Source organism: Oncorhynchus clarkii, chromosome 3 (genome assembly GCF_045791955.1).
Source record: "Oncorhynchus clarkii lewisi isolate Uvic-CL-2024 chromosome 3, UVic_Ocla_1.0, whole genome shotgun sequence".
Classification (NCBI taxonomy): domain Eukaryota; kingdom Metazoa; phylum Chordata; class Actinopteri; order Salmoniformes; family Salmonidae; genus Oncorhynchus; species Oncorhynchus clarkii.
The window spans coordinates 65,560,481-65,576,887 of record NC_092149.1 but is presented as its reverse complement, the minus strand read 5'-3'; the positions used below and the strand labels follow the sequence as shown (position 1 = coordinate 65,576,887).

At 43.4% G+C, this 16,407-nt stretch overlaps 1 protein-coding gene across 1 annotated transcript in view; it reads left to right on the top strand.

Moving 5' to 3' along the window:
• Positions 1-16,407, top strand: part of LOC139385864 (KAT8 regulatory NSL complex subunit 1-like) — a 90,072-nt gene that overhangs the window by 45,057 nt on the left and 28,608 nt on the right. The window contains 3 exon segments of the mRNA XM_071131141.1: positions 5,007-5,088; positions 5,186-5,907; positions 13,154-13,295. Of these exon segments, the coding sequence (XP_070987242.1) occupies positions 5,007-5,088; positions 5,186-5,907; positions 13,154-13,295 (946 nt within the window).

The following is a 16,407-nucleotide window of genomic DNA, read 5'->3' as shown; positions in this document are numbered from 1 at the left end:
AAATATTAAAACTTCTTCAAAACATTCAACTGAATGTAGTTTTGAGTATGGCTTTTTGTGATAAATTTTTATACATTTTCTGTGTAATTATGGAGCTATTTGTAGCAATGCAGAGGTTTTTCTGGATCAAAAAGGGGCATAGGTGGTGGCCATGGCAGGGGGCATGGCAATGGGCGCAGTTGGTCGAATACGTGGCTGAATTCTGTCCAGACCCTGGGAAAGAAATTTTGAGAACCTTATCTCGGCATCAAAGAGAAAATGTTGCAGCTTTGAAGCTCTTCCCTATAATTCTACACATTTTGTCATGGATCATGGAGCTAGTGCTGATTGGAATATGTTTCGAGACTACGCCGATATCATTAGAAAATGCATTGGTGACATTGTCCCCAAAGTGAGTGTTCGCTGCTTCCCCAATCAAAAGCCTTGGATTAACACAGAGGATGGTTCTCAATTCAGCACAGGGCTACTGCACACAGAGGCAATCATGAGGCTACGGCCGAGGACAGGAGTAAGTTCAAGAAGTTCCTTTATAACCTCCGCAGAGTCATCTAAATAGCAAAAGGACAATATAGGAAAAAGGTAGAATTATATTACAAAGACTCCGCCGCCCACCCCAAGTGATTGGGGCTCCAATCCATTACGGATTACAAAGGAAGACCCAACTGTGATCTGCCCAACAATGCCTCTTTACCAGACCAACTCCATGCATTGTATGAACACTTTGACAACAACAACATCTTGCCCGGTGTGAGGCCCGTCACCAACCCAGAGGATTGGGTGATCTTACTCTCCGAGTCCGACGTGAGAAAGGTCTACCGCCCTGTAGCACTCACTTCTGTAATCCTGAAGTGCTTTGAGAGGCTGGTTACGGCACACATTAACTCCACCATCCCAGACACCCTAGACCCACTCCAATTTGCATACCGCACCAGTACATCCATAGATTATGCAATCTCAATTGCTCTCCACACTTCCCTCACCCACCTAGATAAGAATAATACCTATGTGAGAATGCTGTTCATTGATACAGCTCAGCGTTCAATGCCATTGTGCCCTCCAATGCACGTCACCAAGCATAGGACACTGGGTCTGAACATCTCCCCTTTGAAACTGGATCCTGGACTTCCTGGCGGGCCGAAGCCAGGTGGTGAGGGTAGTGTATGCTTAGTCCCTTCCTCTACTCATCAAGTCACGCTCCCATCCACATCGACGGGGCTGAAGTGGAGCAGGTAGAGAGCTTCAAGTTCTTTCGGTGTCCCAATCAATAAAGACTTAAAATGGTCCATTCACAAATGCACAGTTGTGATGAAAGCGTGGCATTTCTTCACGACTGTGCGTTTGTGTTTGAACCATGGAGGTTGAAAAAGTTTCCCCCTCAAATTCTCAAAAAGGCTCTTGAACAGCTTCTATCCCCAAACAATGAGACAGATAGATAAATAGCAAACAAAATAACTACATGGACTGAGTTAATCTTTATTGACCTTTTTAGTTTTGCACTGTCTCTATGCACATTCACAAGGTCCTTGTCACGTCCTGACCGTAGTTCCTTTTTTATGTCTCTATTTTGGTTTGGTCAGGGCGTGAGTTGGGGTGGGCATTCTATGTTTTGTTCTAGGTTTTGTACTTCTATGTGTTTGGCCTGGTATGGTTCCCAATCAGAGGCAGCTGTCAATTGTTGTCTCTGATTGAGAACCATACTTAGGTAGCCTGTTCCCACCTGTGTTTGTGGGTAGTTGTTTTCTGTTTTTGTGTCTGCACCAGACAGAACCGTTTCGATTTCGGTCTCTTGCCTAGTCACCTTACCCCTATACATATCTACCTCCATCACTCCAGTATCCCTGCACATTGTAAATATGGTATTGGAACCAGTGGAGGCTGCTTAGAGAGGACGGCTCACAATAATGGCATCAGACAATTACAATTAAATGGCATCAGACACATGGTACTTTTTTTCTGATTTAAAGCTAATTTCCTGATATTCTATACATTTTTCCATTACGCTAAGAGAGAATTTTGCACATACAGCACCAGTCAAATGTTTGGACATCTACTCATTCAAGGGTTTTTCTTTATTTGTCCTTTTTTCTACATTGTAGAACAACAGTGAAGACATAAACTATGACATAACACATATGGAATCATTTAGTAACCAAAAAAGTGTTAAACAAATACAAATATATTCTTCAAAGTAGCCACCCTTTGCCTTGAGGACAGCTTTGCACACTCTTGGCATTCTCTCATCCAGCTTCATAATGTAGGAAAGCTGGAAAGCATTTCAATTAACTGGTGTGCCTTTTTAAAAGTTAATTTGTGGAATTTCTTTCCTTCCTAATGAGTTTGAGCCAATCAGTTCTGTTGTGACAAGGTAGGGGTGGTATACAGAAGATAGCCCTATTTGGTAAAAGACCAAGTCCATATTATGGCAAGAACAGCTCAAATAAGCAACGGTAAAAGACTGTCCATCATTACTCTGACATGAAGGTCAGTCAATTCGGAAAATGTCAAGAACTTTGAAAGTTTCTTCAAGTGCAGTCTCAAAAACCATCAAGCGCTATGATGAAACTAGCTTTCATGAAGACTGGGAAGAAAGACCCAGAGTGACCTCTGCTGAAGAGGACAAGTTCATTAGAGTAACTGCACCTCAGATTGCAACCCAAATAAAGGCTTCACAGAGTTCAAGTAACAGACACATCTCAACATCAACTGTTCAGAGGAGAATGTGTGTATCAGGCCTTCAGGGTAGAATTGCTGCAAAGAAACCACTACTAAAAGACACCAATAAGAAGAAGAGACTTTCTTGGGCCAAGAAGCATGAGCAATGGACATTAGACCAGTTGGAATCTGTTCTTTGATCTGTTCTTTGATCCAAATTTGAGATTTTTGGTTACAACCGCTGTGTCTTTGTGAGACACAGAGTAGGTGAGAGGATGATCTCTGCATGTGTAGTTCCCACCGTGAAGCATTGAGGAAGAGGTGTGATGGTGTGGGGGTGCTTTGCTGGTGACACTGTCTGTGATTTATTTAGATTTTAAGGCACACTTATCCAGCATGACTACCACAGCCTTCTGCAGCAATACGCCACCCCATCTGGTTTGCGCTTAGTGAGACTATCATTTGTTTTTCAACAGGACAATGACCCAAAAACACACCTCCAGGCTGTGTAAGGGCTATTTGACCAAGAATGAGAGTGATGGATTGCTGCATCAGATGACCTGGCCTTCACAATCGCCCGACCTCAACCCAATTGAGATGGTTTGGGATGAGTTGGACCGCAGAGTGAAGGAAAAGCAGCCAACAAGTGCTCAGCATATGTGGGAACTCCTTCAAGACGGTTGGAAAATTATTCTGTCATCAAGGCAATGGGTGGCTACTTTGAAGAATCTAAAATCTAAAACATATTTTTATAACACTTTTTTGGTTACTACATGATTCTATATGTGTTATTTCATAGTTTTTATGTCTTCACTATTATTCTACAATGTAGTTAATAGTAAAAAAATAATGAAAAACCCTTGAATTTCTTGGTGTGTCCAAACTTGGTGTGTCCAAGTACATTTCTTGCATTTCTATGCATTTTGACATGACTAATACTGTGTTCTTATGCTCAAACATAATCAAATCAATGTGGGTATGATTTTCTAGCTTTTCTTTTGTTGATTGTAAGTTCTCAAGTTATTATAGGCTAACATAAAAAAATATCTAGATCCCATTTTATTTTCAAAATACTTTATATATGGTTTTAGTCGTTTAAGTTTACAGTGAAAGCATTTTTCCATCCCAAAAATGTATTTAATTGTTTTATTTTAAATGGCATCCTGCAACCCACCTGGACCCCTGCCGATGCGACCAGTGGTGTAGTGGAGGGTGAACACTAGAAAACCAGTTCACCCACTTTGTTTTTGCTTTAGAGTTTACACACCTTTTGCAGAAAAATACATTAAAATTAGAATGAGCGTTACATTTTCACCACCCCATTTTTGTTTTTACCACTAGACTACTCCATTGGCCGTGACCTACAAGTGAGTCCTGACCCACAGTTTGGGAACCACGGGGCTAGTATATGAAAGAATCGAGAATTTGAACCGAAATTGTGATACAATCATTGGATAAAACTAGAAAGTAAAAACCGTTCCAACGATCTTCTGCGACTGAATATTATTGGTCCTGGATGGCATGATATTTGCATAGACTTGCCTCCATGGACGAATCCACGCCCCCAACCCTCACTCACTCAGACAGCAACTCAACGTCAAACACAGAGCAGCTGCGTTTCTATGGTCCTATGGAAATAGGACCGCGGAGAAAGGACTGTCACCCGAAAGATCTTCTGATAAACTATCTAGCCATACGTTAACGGTTACCGGTTTATGTGTCAAATGAGGAGAAAAGCTTAGCTTGTCACAACAGAAGGCTTCAAGAATATTTTTTTTTCGTGGATCCTGTCGATTTTCATTCAAGGTGAGTAACGTAGGAAGAAGATGGTCGATAAGTTATTTGTGTGTTCCAGAAAGCTGTGAAACTTATTGATTTACGCCTGCCAACGGCCTTGTTGTTCGCTACTAGCTATTTATGTAACTTCGCTAAATAAATCGATTAGGTCTCTCTGCAGTAAGACAATTGTAAATGTAATCCGTTTCCTCCTTGTCAGTTCATTGACTTGTTTGAGCCACTGCCATCCATGACGTTAACTAACAGTGCAGTTAGGTGACAGTGCCAACTTCTAGTGGTTTGTTTCTTTCTGTCGTCATCGTTCTCTCTATAGGTAAGCTAATGTATCCAACTACCTTAATGTTTTTCTACCCATAATTTGCTGTTTTTAGTATATCTAGTTAATTTTCAGTTTGGAGGATGAAGTGCTGATAGTGTTTTTATTATTTGGTCTAGGGAAAGTTTGAGGCCGATCTGACATCCCCTGGTGTGACAGAGAAGAGTGAACGGTCCCAGCCCTGACCAAGCTCTCCAAAGACGCCCAATGGATTCCACTTGGCGACCAATCTTGCCCTCAGCAACATGGATGCAGATGGGGCAATGCTCAACATTGAGTGTGATCGTCAGTTGAAACTAAAGGAGGGCAGCTATGCTCAGAATGTGTGGCTGAACTTCTCCTCTCTGCCCTTTCTGGACACCTTTTTCTCTGACACGAGTCTCCTTGAGGTTTCAGTCGCTCCTGTCCCCTCCGCTACAGGCCGCGGCTGAACAGTACAACACAGTGCTTCTCTCCAGCCCTGGTTCCCTGTGCAACCTCTTGTTCCTCAACAAAAACCTGAAGAATTCCCTGGCGGACTGTCCAGGTGCACAAGACATGTATTTTGTTCCCGTCACTGAACACAATAGCCAAGGTGTGGTTCAGCAGCAGTGTCAGCACAGTGGCTATGGACCAGATGGCTATGATATCCCCCAGTCACATACAAAACACTGCCAGGGGGATCTCATGTCCCAGTACAACCCTGCTGTCCCCACACCTGGCATAGCGAGGCAGGAGGAGGGGGACACCATCAGCACAGACACAGCTCTAGCCCAGCCATGGACCAAAAGGACTAGGAGCCAAGGCCAGGAGCAGCCTGTGACTGCAATGGTGGAGGAGGCAGTGAGAGAGCAGACACGGTGGCATCTCTCCCAACAAGCAGCCCTGTTCGGACAGGCTGGGCGGATCCAGAGGAGGCTCCAGGCTCTGCTAGGGGACCACATCTCTCGACCGACAGGCACACAGAGCCACAGGACACAGGGGCCTGCCCTACTGCAAACCTTCTCAGTCCCATCCTCTTCTAAAGACATCCAGGAGTTTGCCAGCTTTGCCCAGGCTGTGCTGCGCACGGTGCAGGAGGCTGTAGACTCTGATGTCACAGAGAGCAGCTCAGATGAAGAATTGGAGCCTGAGCAGAAATGGGGGACCAGGTCTCAACCAGTGTGAGTAGAGGGAGCAAGAGAGACATTCTGGTAATATGCTGTAATTATAATGTTCTTTATTACTCATGAGAAACACAATCTATAGTTCAGTTGAGTAAGAATGATAGTGTTGAATTTCAGGCTTTACTGGGATGCAAAAATATTGCCACAGGCTAAACTTAGGGCCCTATTAAAGTTGTTTTATTTTTGTGCCTGATTTTGTTTTCTCCGTTAGTTTTTTCCAGGTTTCAGTTTTTCGTTCTGGTCAGGTTTTCGCTCTCAATTTTTTTAAACATTTTTGCTGTTGACTTTCTCAGTCAGGGATGGGCAACTGTGATGGGTGTGGCGGCCACAAAAAATCTGAACTCATCATGAGGGGCTGCAGTGGCTCGCAGGTCTGCGTACCCACATCCATACCCACACATGCAATCAATTGATTTGCGCAGTCAATCTATTTGTGCTGTTAAACTACAAACTGACTTAACTAAATGCATTTTACCAGTATCCAGGGCCGAACCTGGCCTTTTGTGGGACCTATGCGAGATTTGGTTGGTGGGCCCCCACGTCATGGGCAAAACATTGTACTGGCCCCATCTTTAAATGTTAGTTTAAAGTTAATTTCCTGCAATTCTACACATTTTTGCCATGGGTTGTAGAGGAATGTTTTAGTTTTAGAGCAAGTTTTCTGCAATTCTACACATTATGCCTTGAGCACAGAGAAAAGTTTGCAATGTTATACCAAATGTCATGCAATTCTACTAATTTTGCCATGACTTATATAGTGTTAACATGTGCTACATGACCAAAAGTATGTGGACACCTGCTCGTCAGAACATCTCATTCCAAAATCATGGGCATTGGCCTCCAATCTTGTGGGAAGGCTTTCCACTATGTGTTGGAACATTGCTGCGGGGACTTGCTTCCATTCAGCCACGAGCATTAGTGAGGTCAGACACTGATGTTGGGCGACTAGGCTTTCAGTCGGCATTCCAATTAATCCCAAAGGTGTTCGATGGGGTTGAGGTTAGGGCTCTACAGGCCAGTCAAGTTCTTCCACACCGATCTCGACAAACCATTTCTGTATAGACCTCGCTTCGTGCACAGGGCATTGTCATGCTGAAACAGGAAAGGGCCTTCTTTAAACTGTTGCCACAAAGTTGGAAGCACAGTATTGTCTAGAATGTCATAGCGTTAAGATTGCCTTTCACTGGAACTAAGGGGCCTACCCCGAACCATGAAAAACAGCCCAGACCATTATTCCTCTTCCACCAAACTTTACAGTGATTACTATACATTGGGGCAGGTAGCGTTCTCCTTGTATCCGCAAAACCCAGATTTGTCTTTTGGACTGCCAGATGGTGAAGCATGATTCATCACTCTAGAGAATGCGTTTCCACTGCTCCAGAGTCCAATGGCTGCGAGCTTTCCACCACTCCAGCCGATGCTTGGCATTGCATATGGTGATCTTAGGCTTGTGTTCGGCTGCTCGGTCATGGAAACCCATTTCCTGAAGCTACTGACGAAAAGTTATTGTGCTGACGTTGTTTCCAGAGGCAGTTTGGAACTCCGGTAGTGAGTGTTGCAATGGACTACTACTTCACGGCTGAGCTGTTGTTCTCCTAGACGTTTCTACTTCACAATAACAGCACTTACAGTTGACCGGGGCAGCTCTGGCGGAGCAGAAATGTGACGAACTGACTTGTTGGAAAGGTGGCATTTTATGAAGGTGCCACGTTGTAAGTCACAGCTCTTCAGTAAGGCCATTCTACTGCCAATGTTTGTCTGTGGAGAGTAAATGGCTGTGTCCTCGATTTTATACACCTGTCCGCAACTGGCAATCCACTAATTTGAAAGTGTGTCAACATACTTTTGTTTATATAATGTACACTGCTCAAAAAAATAAAGGGAACACTTAAACAACACAATGTAACTCCAAGTCAATCACACTTCTGTGAAATCAAACTGTCCACTTAGGAAGCAACACTGATTGACAATAAATTTCACATGCTGTTGTGCAAATGGAATAGACAACAGGTGGAAATTATAGGCATTTAGCAAGACACCCCCAATAAAGGAGTGGTTCTGCAGGTGGGGACCACAGACCACTTCTCAGTTCCTATGCTTCCTGGCTGATGTTTTGGTCACTTTTGAATGCTGGCGGTGCTTTCACTCTAGTGGTAGCATGAGACGGAGTCTACAACCCACACAAGTGGCTCAGGTAGTGCAGCTCATCCAGGATGGCACATCAATGTGAGATGTGGCAAGAAGGTTTGCTGTGTCTGTCAGCGTAGTGTCCAGAGCATGGAGGCGCTACCAGGAGACAGGCCAGTACATCAGGAGACGTGGAGGAGGCCGTAGGAGGGCAACAACCCAGTAGCAGGACCGCTACCTCCGCCTTTGTGCAAGGAGGAGCACTGCCAGAGCCCTGCAAAATTACCTCCAGCAGGCCACAAATGTGCATGTGTCTGCTCAAACGGTCAGAAACAGACTCCATGAGGGTGGTATGAGTTTTGTTATTGATATTCGGGCCTACAAAATGGGCTGCCAGTTGCCCATCCCTGTTCTAAGTCCACAACAATTCGTAAACCACATCAGTAAGACCACTTTAGAGGTCTTGGAAAGATGTAAGAAATGTAGATTTTGCGGTGTAGCTTGTTTGGTTAGCAATGTTTCGCTAGCGTCCATGTGTTTTGCAATTTGTGAAAACAAATGGCAACTGAATTGACACAAATAATTATGATATCATTCTGCCAGATAGGCTTAGGCTACATTGTAGTTAATATTTAATTGAGCAGGTTTTTGGGAAAGCCTTACCAACTACCAGAAGACTGTCATTATATTAGCCTCATCACTAACCTCTACACAAGGTGATAGACAAACACACGCACACACACAGACAGGGGCATGTGCTGTTGCCTCTTCAGAAAGTTCAAGGAAAATACACCACTGATGTTCATGTCTTAATGATCTTGCGCAAATGAATGAATGTTCTACACTGAAAAAAATGATAAATGTAAAATGTTTGTCCCATGTTTTATGAGCTGATATAAAAGATCCCAGAAATGTTCCATACGCACAAAAAGCTTATTGCGCTCAAATGTTGTGCACAAATTTTTTTACATCCGTGTTTAGTGAGCATTTCTTCTTTGCCAAGGTAATTCATCCACCTGACAGGTGTAGCATATCAAGAAGCTGATTAATCAGCATGATCATTACACAGGTGCATCTTGTGCTGGAGACAATGAAAGGCCACTCTAAAATGTGCAGTTTTGTCACACAACACCTTTGCCACAAATGTCTCAAGTTTTGAGGGAGCGTGCAATTGGCATGCTGACTGCAGGAATGTCCACCAGAGCAGTTGCCAGAGAATTGAATGTTCATATCAAATCAAATCTGGACACATACATACTTAGCAGATGTTATTGCGGGTGTAATGAAATGCTTGTTCCTAGCTCCAACAGTACAGTAATATCTAACAATTCACAACAATACACACATGTAAAAGTACAATAATGGAATTAAGAAATAAGTATTAGGAGAAGGAATGGCATTGAATAGAATACTGTATATACATATGAAATGAGTAAAGCAGTATGTAAACCTGTTCTATCATAAGCCACCTCCAACATCATTTTAGAGATTTTGGCAATACGTCCAACTGGCCTCACAACCGTGGACTACGTGTATGGTGTCGTGTGGGTGAGCGGTTTGCTGATGTCAACGTTGGGAACAGAGTACCCCATGGTGGCACTGGGGTTATGGTATGTGCAGGCATAAGCTACAGACAAGGAACACAATTGCATTTTATTGATGGCAGTTGAATGCACAGAGATACCGTGACAAGATCCTGATGCCCATTGTCGTGCCATTAATTCGCTGCCATCACCTCATGTTTATTTACACAATTCTGGGAAGCTGATAATGCCCCAGTTTTTCATGGCCTGCATACTCACCAGACATACCACCCATTGAGCAAATTTGGGATGCTCTGTATAGACACGTATGACAGCGTGTTCTAGTTCCCGCCAATATCCAGCAACTTTGCACAGCCATTGAAGAGGAGTGGTACAAAATTCCACAGGCCACAATCAACAGCCTGATCAGCTCAATGCGAAGGAGATGTTTTGTGCTGCATGATGCAAGTTCTGATCCACGCCCCTACCTTTTTTTAAGGTGTCTGACCAACAGATGCATATTTGTATTCCCAGTCTTGTCAAATCCATAGATTAGGCCTTAATTTATTTATTTAAATTGACTTTCCATATTTGAACTGTAACTCAGTAACATCTTAGAAATTGCTGCATGTTGTTGAATTGTTGCAAATTGTTAAATTCTGTTTTAAAGTCTCGATTCCGTCAGTGGTCTGTGCAACGCAGATTTGATAGAGCCCTACTAGCTGTATGCAACAGGAACAGCATTTTCAGAGGTAACTGTGTCACTGGATGAGATTTTGTTAAAAGTTGTTAGCTGAACACCTGTAGCTTTGACCTTGGGTCTGTTTCTTGTTTAAAAAGGCATGTATTTTAAATAGCTGTGGTGTTTTCCTGGATATCATAGTGGGTTATTAGAGCTAAATAAACAAGGTTAGGCAGAGAGGTAAGTTATGAGAAACACATTCTATGTGTGACAGTGAGTTAATTGTAAATGGAAAACACAGACCCTAAACACGTTAAAATTACATTTCATTTGACACACACAACCAGCTTTTACCATTATATAGTCTACTTCCCCATTCATCTAACCCAGCCAGATTCCTATGAGAGTGCCTTTAGCTGATTGTTGCCGGGGGAAAGGAGCCCATAACAGCCGTTGGAGATTAACAGGGAGTTGATTGTAGGTTTAATCCTGACCTGGCTGCATAGATATACAGAATCGCAATTTAATCCCCCTGTTGCAGGAGAACCTTCCTGCAATGCATGGAATGTAAACCTTGTGTAGTTGAGGTTTAAAAAGGGTTCTGAAGTTAGTATGTTCCACTTTTAAATTTAACTTGGATTTCCCCTTACAAAAAATTTATCAACCACTACAAAAATGTCAATTTAATTATAATCCACATAATAATTCACATTTCCTATTGCTTCAGAATGATTTTCCTGCTGTAGCAAACTGCTTCAATTTAAGATCCTACACCTGTAGTTGGTCTCTGGCACCTTGCCAGCAGATTCCCTAACAAACAAGCCTTGAGAGGAGTTGAGAGAGGGAAAAGAAACAGGGCGGGACTAGGATGACAGCTGTAGAAAGTCAGCCCTCCCTCACTATGGAAGTCATTTAGCAGTTACAACACTTCCAGTGTTGGGCTCCCCCTCATAGCCTAATGTTTCATTTTGACCCAATAAGCCCTGGGTAAACTTGGTCCCCTTTCCATTCATAAAGCTGTGGAGACTGGAAAGTGTGATGTTTCTTTGTTTGCCTTGCGAGGACCTATCTGGTTGGTCTTTAGTCTGCCTCAGATTCCTCCACAGCCCCTGGCCCTCTACAGCCCTCACTCCCAATATGCTGTGCTTTCTCGCTCCATTGACCCAGAAGAGAGAAGGGAAATAAAATTTGATTTGATTTGGAAGTATTTAAATTAGGAGAATGTTGGTCTGTCTTTGTCTCCCTACCTGCCTGGTATCTGTTACATCTCTGCCCTGGTAGGATGCTAGTAACATCTCTCTGATATAGAAACACTGTGCCAGGTTTCTTAGCATTAAGTCAAGTTTCATGTCTCTTGTTTGCCCTGAGTCCAACGCACGGATTATCAGTTCTCTTCTAGTCAGGTAACCTGCTCACCATGTCTGGAATGTAGTGATATAGGAAGGCGACAGGGTTTGCATGGGGCAGAAGGGACAGGAGGGGGATGTAGAAGGGATGTCCTTGATTCCCTGTCTAATAAACAGGGGCGAATGACAAAGGGGTACAGGTTTATGAACTCCAGGAACTGGGGGATGGGGGGGGGTCTGTCATCATTCTGGCGGTAATGGTCTTGTCTTTGTTGGAGCCCCTATCTCCTGCTGGGTAGAACACAGAACTAGAATCGTTCCAAGTCTGTTCTATTCATTCAATTTCTTTGGGGTAGAATGGTCTGTCTCTGTGGCCTTCCTTCCATTAGCTCCTCCATGGGGGAAAGTTTATGGCATACACATCCTCCCCCGGGAATATGTTTCGGAGTGGATGAGCTATTTTGGGCCTCTCGACAATGTGAAAACAGTGTGGTTACAACTGTTATTTTTTGTCCACTGTATGTCCATAGTTTGACTTGGGAGTGACCGTGGCAGACTAGGCTAATTCCTGGAAAGTGAAATGAGGGGCACACCCTGTAGGCTTTACTTTATGCCCCAAACTACAGCAATAACAGTGTTTTAAGAAAGCAGAGCTCAGCTTTTTGCTCAGTTGGGTTCAGGGCTGAAAACGTGTGTAACTGCAAGAGTAGGTTTTAAAATTGCCCCACCAGTATAGAATAGATGCGTGGGGGGGTGTTTTCCATTGGCCAGCAGCAGTGTCTTTCTGGAGAATGGAGATAGTGCCCAGATACTGTGGGCTGTTTGTTTGTTACAACCTGGAAGTGGATGGCTGCTCCAGTCCTCTCTCGCCTCCTCTCCACTGTGTCGGTGTGCTGCCTGCCTCAGCCCCCCAGCCGGTCTGATAACCTTTCCCTTTAGTTGTCCACTCTGTTTGAAGTGGCTTGCTCCTGGCATTCCCAGGGCCGCTTCACAGAGCCATGGTAACTAAAGCTAACTGGACTGTGGAGTGTCTGCCACAGACAGCTAGCTAGCCTACACCAGAGGAATAGTGGAACGCAGTCAGGAGCTCCATGGAAACCTACACACAGGCACAGCTTGCTGGTGATTTATTTGTGACCTAGATAGACTTCCTACTAGTGTCACTAGCATAAGAACAATTTACCCTCATTAGCATACAGTATCTGCCACCAATATGAAGAAGCTGATATGCAAAAGCAGCATTTTCATCTGATGCTTTAATAGGGTGAATAATGTAGGTCGTAGTGTATTTGTTGCTGTGTAAACATCAACCATATGTCCTCAGCCTCTGTACTGTTCTGCTGGGCTATCTATATTGTAAAGGTCAGTAAACATACACACACTCCAACCATTCAACCTGTTTCAAGGAAGAGTTTGTATTTAATCTGATTTTAAAAAATCATACAAAACCTAGAGAAATGAATATGCTTGTCTGGTCTTACGCTAAACACAATGGCAGCATTAGCACATCTGTCTTCTATTCACGGTCTCTCTGGCTCTCCCTTTCTCTCGCTTCTCTGTCTCAGTAGGCCTGGGTGTGAGTGGAGGTGGCAGAAGGAGAGGGCTGAGGCGGGCAGCAGATGGACCTGGCTACAGCTGAGTGTGGCAGAGCTCGAGGGACGCATCCAACAACTGGAGGACCTGCACAAACAGATCACCTTCACCAAGGTAAGGCCCAGGTCCCCAGAAGGTAAGGCCCAGGTCCCCAGTAGGCACGCCCCAAGGTTTAATTAGTTCATTGAAATGGTGTGTTTGGAAAAGGATTAACCATTTTGTTAGTCAGTCTCACCCTGCAGGAAATTAGCTGTAAAATAGCTAATTATCCTCTCTGTGCCGTGGCAAAATGAGTAGAGTTGCATGAAATTAGTTAGAAAATAGCTAAATCTCCTCTCTGTGCCGTGGCAAAATGAGTAGAGTTGCATGAAATTAGTTATAAAATAGCTAAATCTTCTCTCCGCCCCATTGCAAAATGTGTAGAATGGCAGCAAACATTTTGTCTACATCCCATGGCAAAATGTGTAGAACTATGCAGACCCGTGAGCAACTGTGGCCCCTCATGATGAGTTCGGATTTTTTTTATTCCCCCCCACCCCTATCAAAGTTGCCCATCCCTGCTCTAGGCAGTCCCCTGTAGAATTAGATACACCTGTGTGTGCGTGTGTCACATCAGTGTGGACATGTTCTTCTACCCTCTGTAAAATGCCTGTGGTGTTTTTAATTTCTCTTTCATTTCCTAGATCTAATTTAGTCATTGTCACTTAGATCGCATCAGCAGTCATGAGTAGGGCTGTTACGGTGACCGTATTACCGCCTCACCGGTGGTCACGAGTCATGAAGGCAGTCAAATTCCACGTGACCGTTTAGTCACGGTAATTAGGCTTCTCCAGGCTTTGATGCTGCTGATGGTAGGCTACTAATGACCAATCTTGCTAACTGCCTTGTACTATATTGCCCCTCCAATCGAAAATCTAATCAAACACTTCATGAGAGCCCATGAGCTCATGTTGCACAACATTTCTATAGGCTATGCAACTGCGTGAGAAAATAGTGACAGCCACTAATAAAAAGAGGAGCTTTCTATAGGCTAGGCCTACTATATTTCTCAACTTTCTTAATCTTTACAACAGGAGTATAACCTACCTGGCTGGCATGAGAATTAACCATGGGAAAAGTGTCCTGCATTCGGTATTTACAGTGCCTTCGGAAAGTATTCAGACCCCTTGACCTTTTCCACAATTTGTTACTTTACAGACTTATTCTAAAATGGATTATTTTTTAAATCCTCAGTAATCTACACACAATACCCAATAATGACAAAGCAAAAAGTTGTTTTATTTTTTATTTTGCCACTTTATAATTTATGTATTTTTTAAACAGAAACCTTATTTACATAAGTATTCAGATCCTTTGCTTTGAGACTCGAGGTGCATCCTGTTTCCATTGATCATCCTTGAGCTGAAACTTGATTGGAGTCTACCTATGGTAAGTTGAATTGATTGGACATGATTTGGAAAGGCACACACCAGTCTATATAAGGTCCCACTGTTGACAGTGCATGTCAGAGCAAAGCCATGAGGTCGAAGGAATTGTCCGTAGAGCTCAGAGACAGAATTGTGTTGAGGCACAGATCTGGGGAACTGTACGAAAAAATGTCTGCAGCATTGAAGGTCCCCATGAACACAGTGGCCTCCATCATTCTTAAGTGAAAGAAGTTTAGAACCACCAAGACTTCCTAGAGCTGGCGACCCGGCCAAACTGAGCAATTCAGGGAGAAGGGCCTTGGTCAGGGAGGTGACCAAGAACCCGATGGCCACTCTGACAGAGCTCTAGAGTTCCTCTGTGAAAATGGGAGAACCTTCCAGAAGGACAACCATCTCTGCAACATTCCACCAATCAGGCCTTTATGGTAGTGGCCAGACAGAAGCCACTCCTCAGTAAAAGGCACCGAAAGACTCTCAAACCATGAGAAACAAGATGATCTGGTCTGATGAAACCAAGTTTCAACTCTTTGGCCTGAATGTCAAGTGTTACATCTGGATGAAACCTGGCACCACCCCTATGGTGAAGTATGGTGGTGGCAGCATCATGCTGTGGGGGAGTGGGAGACTAGTCAGGATCGAGGGAAAGATGAACGGAGCAAAGTACAAAGATCCTTGATGAAAACCTGCCCCAGAGCGCTCAGACTGGGGCGAAAGAATGTCCTTGAGTGGCCCAACCAGGGCCCGGACTTGAACCCGATCTAACATCTCTGGAGAGACCTGAAAAATAGCTATGCAGCAACGCTCCCCATCCAACCTGCCAGAGCTTGAGAGGATCTGAGAGAAGAATGGGAGAAACTCTCCAAAGACAGCTGAGCTTGTAGCGTCCTACCCAAGAAGGCTCGAGGCTGTAATTGCTGACAAAGGTGCTTCAACAAAGTACTGACTAAAAGGGTCTGAATATTTATGTAAATGTGATATTTCTGTTTTTATTTTTAATAAATTAGCAACAATTTCTATAAACATGTTTTTGCTTTGTCATTATGAGGTATTGATAGTTTATCAACATTTTAAGCTAAACGTTCTGATTTGTTGCCTCAGCCTCATTGCGTGAAGTTCTTTTGATGCTGTGGTTGTATTCAACCTGTTTGGAATATATTTTTTATTGCGCAGAATAGAATAGGTCAACTTTTGTACTATGGAGGAAAGGAAAGAGTGATATCTAGTCAGTTGTACAACTGAATGCCTTCAACTGAAATGTGTCTTATGCATTTAACCCAACCCCTCTGAATCAGAGCGGTGCGGGGGGCTGCCTTAATCGACATCCACGTCTTCGGTAGATTGACATAGGCTAGTGCTTTTTCTGTTCGTTAGGCCTACTCATCTTGTTGCGTCCCCGATGTGTCTGTCCTCACTAGCCTGAGGTTCTTTGGAGCATGCAGCCGGAAGAAGGTGTAGGCTATATTACATGGATTTATTGTGAAGGTGTAGGCTATATTACATGGATTTATTGTGAAGGTGTAGGCTATTACATGGATTTATTGTGAAGGTGTAGGCTATATTACATGGATTTATTGTGAAGGTGTAGGCTATATTACATGGATTTATTGTGAAGGTGTAGGCTATATTACATGGATTTATTGTGAAGGTGTAGGCTATATTACATGGATTTATTGTGAAGGTGTAGGCTATATTACATGGATTTATTGTGAAGGTGTAGGCTATATTACATGGATTTATTGTGAAGGTGTAGGCTATATTACATGGATTTATTGTGAAGGTGTAGGCTATATTACATGGAT